The 11133-nt window shown below is 36.1% G+C and overlaps 1 protein-coding gene across 13 annotated transcripts in view; it reads left to right on the forward strand.

Moving 5' to 3' along the window:
- The window catches only part of KDM6A (lysine demethylase 6A), a 161073-nt gene that overhangs the window by 107995 nt on the left and 41945 nt on the right, over positions 1-11133 (forward strand). For 7 of the 13 annotated variants that reach the window (XR_010072296.1, XM_063344335.1, XM_063344349.1 and 4 more), the window contains 8 exons: positions 1961-2087; positions 4788-4886; positions 5265-5484; positions 6047-6181; positions 6623-6778; positions 7434-7529; positions 9993-10097; positions 10708-11103. Coding sequence is in view for 12 of the 13 variants with exons in the window: in XM_063344335.1 (XP_063200405.1) it covers positions 1961-2087; positions 4788-4886; positions 5265-5484; positions 6047-6181; positions 6623-6778; positions 7434-7529; positions 9993-10097; positions 10708-11103 (1334 nt within the window). In the remaining variant the exon portion in view is untranslated. The remainder of the gene's footprint in view (positions 1-1960; positions 2088-4787; positions 4887-5264; positions 5485-6046; positions 6182-6622; positions 6779-7433; positions 7530-9992; positions 10098-10707; positions 11104-11133) is intronic. The other 6 variants (XM_063344385.1, XM_063344403.1, XM_063344377.1 and 3 more) reach the window with 3 other exon arrangements.

Genomic DNA, 11133 nt, shown 5'->3' on the forward strand with positions numbered 1-11133 from the left:
TTTCCCTGGCACTGCACCACCCGGTACCTTTATCCTTAATGTACAGTTAGACAGGTGCATTCTGATAGCCACCCTCACATAAGCCTTTTTTTTCTTAAAGCATGAGTATTTTCTGTATGCTTAAGAACTTCAGTGACTTGGGATTTGAATCAAAATCATAGCTTGTTTATGAAGTCCGTAAGAGAAAGCTGTGAATGCTATGTGTCTCTGCAAAAATCATTGGGGTTTTTTTCCTTTTTTTTAATGATGGGTAGGGTTTTATCTTGGTTCATCTTCAGACAAGATAAAGTAGTCTTTTTTTCAGCACTGTAACTACTTGGCTCCTGACCTGACATTTCTTCCAGCCCATGAAATATTCAGACTTCTGCTTCTGACTGCAGTTTCTAACTGATAGTTCTTAAAACACCTTAGGCAAATGTTGTTCAATAGATACAATTTTCTTTTAGGCTGCCTTTTTTAAAGCTTGGAAATTTACCCTTCATTTGCAAAAGTGTCGCTGCTACTGTTAACAAACTATAAGCCTGTGGAATAAAAAATAAGCTGTATAGAACAGGTAGAATGAAAAATTTTTAAGGTATATTCTAATTACAGAGAGTGAAGTAAGGCTGCAAATACTCATCAGTTCAGTTCTCAGCCTTGTCCACTTTGTGTAGCGTTTCAGATGAGATCAGAATCTGATCTGGATTTTTTGAGTGGTATTACCTGTTCATGTGGTTTGACTGTATTAAAAAGGATAAGCTTAGGGTGCTGAAGTTTAGTTGATGGAGGTTTTAAATGGACATTTAGGGCAGGTTGTGTGTACAACTCTGTAGGTAACTAAAGCTGTATACAAACCTTGGATGTTTTATGAAATTGGTATCATGGTGTTCCACAAGGGACTGTTTATGGGTGGGACACCGTAAAAACATAGGGACAATCTGTTGTCACATCTTTTATTTTACAAATGTTGGCTGAAAAGCAGTGGATTGTTAGACAAATACATGGAGCTTAAACAGCAAGAGATTGTTGACCAGTGTGTTATGTAGTGATTTCAGCAAGCCAGCTGCCTGCTACAAAGGATTTCCTTGTACTCATGGTATTAACAGTGAGATGATTTTGTGGCTGCTTAAAGGAATACCATCTAAGCATAGGGGCAGATGAGGAGCAGCTTGAGAAGATGATGAAGGTGCTTTATTTGAATGGTAGCCCAGCCTGGCATCAGTGCTAGAGCATGTAAATGATGATAGGGGAGTATGGATTGTGGGAGGCCTTTAAAGTGGGGGTGAATAATTTGTCTAATGTAATGAAAGAAAAAAAGGCATTTGAAAGAAAACGATGTGTGGTTAGATGAGGAAATAAAAGAATCTTTTGAGCAGAATTTGTTATGTAGATGAGAGGTGATTGTGTTTGTCAAGGTGAACAGAAAGGATGTTGTAGGAATGGAGATGAAAAGACAATGTAAGAAAGATAAGTGGAGATTCAAAAGTTCTTACTGATGTTGTTGGGGAATTGTCCAAATGTAGATACGGCATAAATATGAGGATTTAGAAGAAAAGGAGTGAACAGAACATAATATACAGATAATGGGTGTGTATACAGGGAGAATGGTGGCATTTTTCACAATGACAGGGAAGGTATCTATGTTCGGAGGTGGAAAGATGTAACATTTTCAGATTAACTTTTTATAGTAGAAGATTGAGCAGTTCATAATTGTGCAACTAACCTCATAGAAAATTATTTAAACAAAAAAAATGCTTAAAAATACCTGAAAGTAATTTTGACTTAAGGTCCTTTTGACCTGTAATTTTAGTATAGAACTTTAAAATTTTTAGAAGTTTAATTCATAAAATTATATGTAAGTGATATTATTGTTTGATATCCCTTTTTTAAAGAGGAACTAATGCAATGAATATCCTGCTGTGCCAAAGTGTTAAATGGTCTTGGGGAATTTCACTTTGCCATTTATGGATTCTTTTTGTAGGCTGGATGCATCACACCGTGGATCAGCTTGGAGACAAGGCAACCAAGGAAAGCTATGCTATACAGTATCTCCAGAAATCTCTAGAAGCAGATCCAAATTCTGGTCAATCCTGGTATTTCCTTGGAAGGTGAGAAATGACTTTATAGACACTGTAAATTCATTGAGGGTACTCATTATTTTGAGTATCTTACATTGTTTTTCTTCTTAATACTTACAGAGGAAAAATAAAGGGAAAGGATGTATGTTTCTGCTGAAGTCTAGGTTTATAGAAAGTGTATAAAAAGACAAGGTGCTAACATATTTGGGATGAATATAGATTAGAAGTTGAAAAGAAGTATGTTACCCAGGTGGTCCTGCTTTTTTTGTAGTTATTATTCAGTCTACACATTTACAGTAATCTTAGTCTGCCCTGCCTGGTTTTACCTGTTCTTCCTCCTACCACATTTTCTGTTCTTTTTTTTTTTTTCTTCCCTTTTTTTTTGTTGGTAACTTCTCTGTAAATGTTGTTACTTTTCTTCATACCTTTTTCATAATTCTTTGTATGTTCTCAGAATCTCCCTTCTAATTTTAATCAATTTTTGCACTAAAATACAAATATTTTCCCAGGTATACATCCATTTATAAACAGCATATATTGCAACTAAATATTAGGCCAAGATAGCTCAGATTAATCCATTCTAATATCTATTTAAGTGTTGTAATTATTCTGTACTATGAGACAGTATTTCTTACTTGAAAACTAACTAACCTACTAAGATGTAAATCGTATAAATTTGATGAGTCTTCTTGGTCTCCTTTTTAAGGAAATAGAGTACTCTAAGCAAACCAGTAGTAACTCTTGAAATAATAAGGTTTTGGAGAAAGCTTTGAGGGCAGTTCAAGTCCTATGTGAACAAGTCAGTTCTGTTCAGAAATACATTTGAAAGGAATTATGCAAAAATCAAATCCTAACCTCAGTACCTTCCAGCTGACTTTCTTGGAGGTTCTGGTCACATACAACTGGAACCTGCTTTTGTTTTTGTCATCCTAATTATATTCTTCCAGCTGTTCCTGTAAGACAGGCCTCTTGGACCAGCTGTCTGCAGGCTGAGGGAGGAACACCAGCACTGAGTGTGAAGGGCAGAGGGCTAGAGCAGGTGTGGAGGGAAAAGGGGAAATGAACTTTGGTTCATTTGGTTCATGATCATCTGGCTCATGTTATCACCCACTGGGCTAAAGTCATGTTTTTAGCTCAGCAGTCCCGTTGCATGTGCCTTGAGGTAGTTGAGTGCTTACGCAGCAGCAGGATGGAGCCAGGGCTCCATGAAGGGTGTGTGCCCAGCTGCCGTATTCCTGCTCCTACCGTGCCACAGCTTTCATGTAGTTAGAGTGAAACCTACGACCACACAAACAAGGGGGAGAAATGCAGGAAATGGGGGGGGCGGAAATCTAGTGGTCCTTTCTGTGCCCCATTCCTCCAGTCCATACAAGGGCAGGAGAAGAGGAAGGGAACAGGGTTACAGAGTTGTGCATTTGTTCTTCCTCTTTTTTCCCTCCACGTGTGTTCCACTGTATTATTCCTTCCTCTGCTGGTTGTCCAAACTGGATAGCAAGGCAGTTTAAAGGTACCTTTCAAAAACACACCACTACCACCCGCCTCCCGCACTGAAAAAAATCCATCACCCCATTTTAAGTTTCGTTGGGTAATTAATGTTAGTGCTATCCTAATCAAAGTCTTCATGTATCTGATAAGCAGACAGATTGAAACATGTCTATTGGAAATTGGGTTAGATTGTGATTAAAATGATCTTCTGAAACATTGTATTCAGACTTAATGGATGTTTTTAGGCAAAGTACTGCTAGATTTTATTGTATTCCTCTTGTAGTATGCTTCAAGAATACATGAGAGAGAGTAGCATGGTTGACAAACCTTTGCCTGGACAGTTCTGCTTGGGTTTTATTTTTTACTAGAATAAATTTTCTGTTGTTATTTATGTGTTTTGAAAGTTGTCGGTTCTTTTTCCAACAGGAAAACTTAACTACAAACAATATAAGAAGCAGAGCTATTGTAGATTAAACTAGTAAAGATATTTATATTTTTAGTATTGTATTTATTTGAAGCTTTTAATTTTAAAAAGGTAGGTGTTATTCCCTGTGGTATAATTGTAGTTCTCTTTAAAGTTCTGATATTTCTGTTTATAATGCCAGAATACATTTGAATTTGTATGTGAAAAATATTCAACTAAGAAATTGTGAAAAAATCCAGAACAGCAAGATTTTTTACAAAAATTCATGCTCTATATATGCAGTAAAACTTAACATTGTTGTTGTTCATTACTTGAAATCTTATTGAGATGTGAGAAATGCACATAAAAAGCTTCCTGGGCAATCAAGAACCATCCTGATTGAGTTGGTCAATATCTCTTAATAATTCCGAAACACTTCTTGTAGAACACGAAGTTTCATAACCATGTGTTTGATGAAATAGGTAACTTAATTGTTTCTTTATAATGCTGTCTGTAGATAAATATTGTACTTACTGACTGATAAGTTACCACAAATGAAAGAAATATAAGTCTTTAAAATATGCTATGAGTCTTTCTTACAAAAGCAGTGAGCTGGGGTTTAAGCAGTTTTGGTGTACTTCTCAAAGAAATAGTTAGTAATACATGTTGATTAAGATGTTTGAGTCTGATTATGCCTGGCGTTCTGAAACGGCAGATGTTTTGCATTCATCTAGATGAGTGTGTATTTGTATGACAAAACATTTATCAGATCAGTCTTGGTAAGCCATCCTCAATAATTACCTTCTATAAATATTACCAAAGTTCTTTTTTTCTTCTCCCAGGTGCTATTCAAGTATTGGGAAAGTTCAGGATGCCTTTATATCTTATAGGCAATCTATTGATAAATCAGAAGCAAGTGCAGATACATGGTGTTCTATAGGGTAAGGATGATTCAGGGTAATACAGTGATATAATTCAATGCTAATATATGTAAATAAAGAATATCAGCTTTTTAACTCTCTTGTGTTCTCAAAGGGACAATAAAGCTTTTTTATTTATACCTTCATGTTGTCAGACTTGTCTGATTTGAAGTTTAAATAAAAAATTTATATTTACTTTCTCGAATTTTTTAAAATACTGAATGCACTAAGTATATGAGCTTTACATGTTAAGATTTTATTTGTTGTTTATGCTTATTACGGTGGTTTATATAATAGCAAAGTTTATTAAGGGTTTCGGGGCGGGTGGTGGTGTATATTTGACTTGTTTGTATTTTGACTTTGTTATTAATTCTCAACTTCACTAATCTTTCTATTCAGTGTGCTGTATCAACAGCAAAATCAGCCTATGGATGCTTTACAGGCCTATATCTGTGCTGTACAATTGGACCATGGCCATGCTGCAGCCTGGATGGACCTAGGCACACTCTATGAGTCCTGTAACCAGCCTCAGGATGCCATTAAATGCTACTTAAATGCAACTAGGAGCAAAAATTGTAGTAATACCTCTGCACTTGCAGCACGGATAAAGTATTTACAGGTAAAACGAACGTTTTAAGAAGCGGGAAATAGTCTTCCAAAATACAGAGCAGAGGGGAGGGGAGAAGTAACATACAAGCTTAACTTGCAATTGTTTGTGGTGTGTATAACCTGTTTTCATGTGTATTGTAAGCATATCATAGCCTGTAATATTTTATTTCTTCATTTTTAAGTGAAACTTAATTCCTTATAAACCCTATTTTGCACATTTAATCAAAGCATACTGTTTTACATCACTTTGCTTTTTTCTTTGTATTGTCTACGTTTTTAAGTTCTCATAACATATAGAGAGAATACACACACGCTATCTTTCACTCTTGTTTGCAATTTCAGAAAAAAGGAATTATGAGACCTCTGAATCCAGAGCTCATCTTTGTTCTGATTCTCACAAAGGTTTATATTCTGGTTACCCTCTTTATACTTAGCACCTTTCTAAAACCCCAAATTTTAAATCTGTCCTCTCTTTAAGACATAATTAGCTACAGCATTTAGGAAGATTTCATGGACTTGCTCTTACTAAAGTAGGCTTGTGTTAAATTTGCTTTTTACATAATTTTTCCTAGGCTCAGTTGTGTAACCTTCCACAAGGTAGTCTACAGAATAAAACTAAATTACTTCCTAGTATTGAGGAGGCATGGAGCCTACCAATCCCCGCAGAGCTTACCTCCAGGCAGGGTGCCATGAACACAGCACAGCAGGTGAGAAGTTGGGTTATGTTCTGCAGGTGCCCAGCTTTAAGGGTTCTTTACAATCGGTAGTGGTCAAGCTTATTTTATTGAGCACAGGACTGGCTTTTATTAATAAAAAGCCTTTGATTTATTTGCAAAGGGATATTAGATCAAGAAGCTCCCTATAATATGGGAGAAATATGGGGGTACCAATTTAGAACCTTTGTGGATTTTCATGATTTTAAAAGATTTCATCTTAAGTAGAAATGCTGCAGTGGTTTAATAATCCCATGAAAGGTACACATTCCTCCATTGATGACCATATGGAAACTGATTTTTCAGTTATTGAGATCAGCTTCAGAATATCTACTCGGCCCTTTTAATATATGTGGGCTGTTAAAATATATAATTTAAAGGAAAGAATTAAGAATATATAGAACCATATTTTTGTCTTCCTTCTGTGATTCTTAGGCTTGTAAACCTCATCATCCAAATACTGAACCTGTACTAGGCCTCACTCAAACACCAATTTCACAGCAATCCTTGCCACTACACATGATTCCTTCTAGCCAAGTAGATGACCTGACCAGTCCTGCCAAGAGGAAAAGAACATCTAGTCCAACAAAGGTATATATTCTGATGAACTAAAGAGCCCCCTACCAAAATTATATGGAGATATGCATTGAAATAATGCAGCATGCACAGAATTTGTGCTGTGAATTTTGATCCTTTGGCATCAAGGTGGGGAATGTTTTTAGGAATTTTAAAAGACATTTTTCAGTGATGTGTTTAATCAGGTTACAGTTCAGACAGGAAGTGCATAAGGGCAATGCAGATCGGTGGCACTATACTACAATCATAGTTGTATAAGTGAAAAAGTACAATCATAGTCTAATGATAGATAGAGAGGGAGACGATCATGTCATCCTGTCTATTGCCTTTGCTTATATTTAGAATTCAAGTGTTTCATCATCATGTAATAGTGTTACAGTAGATAAAGTATCCAGTTTTAAAAGTAGTGTACGTTTAAGTTAATTACATAATTTGATTTGATTGTTTCTTGTTATGATATTAGATATCGTTTAAGTTTTTCCTCTGACTACTCTGATACTGTATGGGAATGGTAGAATGAGACTTGACATGTTTTAGTATGTTATTTGTTTATATTGTTATTCTTGAAACAATGACTAGTTCTTTCATAACTAAGGTAAAATCTAGATAGTAAAAGAAATTATGTTGACCCTTGTATAGTCATGCATTTTAATGTAATATTTTCTCTCAGAATACTTCAGATGTTTGGAGCGGTGGCCATACAGTGTCACATCCTCCTGTACAGCAACAAATTCATTCTTGGTGCTTGACACCACAGAAATTACAGGTAAGTATGTTGAATATCTTAGAAGCTTTGTGTATTTTTTTTGTTTCTTTCTTCCTTTTAAGAAAATAAATCTGGAATGGTTTTTGGTTTCAAATTTCTGAAATTCAATGTGAAATACTTCCCAAATATTTCCCACAGTGTAATTCAAGTTGTGCTAATATTTATGGTTCTCCATGTGAGATTAGTTCTGTAATAAAATAAATGGTCTCTAGCAGAAACTGAGCACTTACATTGTATGAATTTTATAATTTATAAAGTAAGAACATACAGTGATTCTTTTTTCTTATGATGTTTTAAAGATAGATATGCAAATTGGCACACTTCTGTGCTAAGTGAATTTTGCTCCTTGCTGTGATGAGGGGGGATATCGAAGGAGTTGAAGTATTGTAATATCCTCTTTTTCCTCTGAGGTAGCTGCTTGTATCAAATTGCGTAAACAAACATGCACATTCTGCAAATACTCAAATAAAATACACAAAAGCAGTACCAGATTTCATGTCATCTAATATGTTTATATGACATGCTAGATTTTATTTTTGAAATATTGTTTCAGGTCTTTTTTTTGTTACAATGTTTTGTTGTCTCTTCAGCTCATTAGGGCTTGTAGGGAGCTTCAGCAGGAATTCCATATTATGAAGATCAGGCCTAGCTGGAGACTCTTACTCATGTATTACAGATACTGCTTTGGATGCAAGGAAAAATAATAAAGGGAACACAGTGCAGCAACAGAAGGCATTCTGATTGGCTGAGCAGTGTTCCCCTCAACTCTAATATAGTTCTTCAGCTGTTTCTCTATCTGAACAATATTGGCTTTATTATTTGGTTCTCCCTAATCATTTTCTGTGTCTCTCTTCATGCATTCTCATTATTTCTCTCTGCTTATTTTATATCCTACTACTTTCCTCCCTTTTTAGTTTCACCTTTTTCCAGATCCAACTTTAACCTCTAAGCAGTATCTAAATAGGCTTCTCTAAGTACGATATACTGTATTTGCTGGCAATAGCTCAACAAGGTTCCAGTATGTATGAATAGGAAAGCCAAAAAGATACGATGCAAGACAAGGGTGAATAAAACCTTTATTATATTTTCTAATTCAGCCTTTTAAAAGTGGCATCTCAGAGACTGGATGGTTATGGTAAAATTATTGAAAAGGAAATCAGTTCTGTTCTACCTCAAATCAGGACAGTAACACACACCAAGTGTCTCAGCTGACAGAAGCAGAAGGGGGAAGGGCTATGGTCCCACAGTAGCTGCCGGGGCTGCAACATGCTAGTGGAGGAGGGATGGGTGTGTTGGTTTCTCAGAATTGGTGGGCAGCAGGAACAGTGGTGCTCGCAAAGCCTCTGCACCCATAGCACTGGAGAGAAGCGCAGTCTTATATCTGCTGACATATGTGCTATGTCAGTCTTTCTTATTCCTGTTGCCTAAGTTGGATTATTTTTTTTTTTTAGGTGATAGTTTGCAAATACAGTTGTTCAAAGCAGAATGAACTACACTTTATTTTAAATACTCATAGTTCAGTTCCATTTATGTATTACTAATACAGCATAATCAAAGGAAAGGAGAGGAGAAGGATGTAGAAAAATAATGCATGCAGACCTGAAAGGAGCTAAAACCTGATTTGTGTTTGGTTTTGGTGAGGCTTGGTTTGGTTTGTTTGTTGTTTTCTGTTTAGGGTTTGGTTTCTGGTTTGGTTTTTTTTGTGTGTGTGTGGGGGGGTTTAAAGGATTTATTTACAATGATGTGAAGTAGCTTCGTATTTAAAAGCAATCAAGAAAAATGTATGTCACCTTTTGCATACCACAGCTTTTGCACTCCTTTCCACATACACCCCTTCCTTCTCAGATAGTGCTTTTGTGTTCCACAGTTTCAGCATTTATGTCATGCCACTTAACAGCAGCTGGCTTACTGGCAGAATGATGGTGTGTGTTGACTAGTTTAAAATGGGTAAAGATCAGCTTTTTTGGTAATTTTATCAGTTGCAAAGGAGTTCAGTATCATAAATTAAGATATTTTCTGTAATTGTATGGTTTTCTGTTGTGTTTTTTTTTTATTTTTTTAATGTGACTATAGGTTGAATTTGCTTCATGCTGAACAGTATTAATAAAAGAGTATCACAGTATAAAAAAAGTGTTAAAACATACATAATGATAATAAGAATTCTGTGTAATCATACTTGAATGTAGTTTTCTTTCACAGTACCAGTACACTTAATTTTAGTGTGGTGATAATATTTATACGCTCAAATAATTTAGCAAGTCTCTTTAGTTTTAGTAACTAGTAATAAGGTTTGGTTACATAATAGCGTATGGAAAAATGTTTAAGTCTGCAACAGAAATCTCAATCATGTTTTCAGCTTTCCAAGTCTTGTCTTCGAGGATAATTTTTAGCATTATATGCAAGAAAGTTATTAAAAAGCACATGCAATTTTAATGTTTCTGAAATGTACTGCTGTTTTTTCAGCACTTGGAACAGCTGCGTGCAAACCGAAATAATCTAAATCCAGCACAGAAACTTATGCTGGAACAGCTGGAGAGTCAGTTTGTCTTGATGCAGCAACACCAGCAGGTGAGAACAAAAATATTTTTCTCTTCTACAGAACTTTTGTCAGTAATGGTGTCTGTTGTGTTTCTTGAATTCTGAAGAATTTCTATTGTACAGAGTTCTCCTGCCCTTTACTGCGTTACATTAAGTCAGGTTTTTTGTATAAAGTGTAATTATGGTTTACTGCTTGAAACGTAATGGGTTTAACTATGTTTTATTATAGGGCTACCAGATAATGTAAAAGTTTTCAAGCCCCACTTTCAAACATAAAGTGAGTGGGCACATCTAAAAGCAGTCTTACTTGAAAAATACTTAGTTGTAGTAAGCCGTATTACAGCATATCTCTTCTCCTCTCATTGTTAACTTCTCTCTCTCTGTGTCCAACTTTAGCAGTAAAATGCTAACAGTCAAACTGAAGGGTCTAGAAGAAAAGTGTGCTGATACCTTTACCTTAAAATTCGCTCTGTGCATTTATGAGCATGACAGTCCTCTTATTTCTCAAAAGCAACTGGGAAGATCTTAAAATCAGTATAAAATTGCAGTTGAACCATGCAATAAGGTGCACAAACCTTGTACGTTTTTTACTTCTTAAATTCTGCAGCTGATGTTCTTGTGCTTTTTCATCTTCCACTAGATGAGACAAACAGGAGTTGCACAGGTACGATCTACTGGAATTCCTAATGGGCCAACAGCTGATTCATCACTGCCTACAAACTCTGTCTCTGGTCAGCAGCCGCAGGTTGCTCTAACCAGAGTGCCTAATGTCGCTCAGCGTGGAATCCGTCCCGCCTGCCCAGGGCAGCCTATGGCTAATGGACCCTTTCCAGCAGGCCCCATTCCCTGCAGCACAGCAAGAACGCTGGGTAGTACAGACACTATTTTGATAGGCAATAATCACATAACAGAAAGTGGAAGTAATGGAAACGTGCCTTACCTGCAGCGAAACGCACTCTCTCTACCTCATAACCGCACAAACCTGACCAGCAGCGCAGAGGAGCCGTGGAAAAACCAACTATCTAACTCCACTCAGGTATACAATTTCAGTTTATTCATATGCCAC

This window comes from Chroicocephalus ridibundus, chromosome 1, assembly GCF_963924245.1.
Source record: "Chroicocephalus ridibundus chromosome 1, bChrRid1.1, whole genome shotgun sequence".
Lineage (NCBI taxonomy): Eukaryota > Metazoa > Chordata > Aves > Charadriiformes > Laridae > Chroicocephalus > Chroicocephalus ridibundus.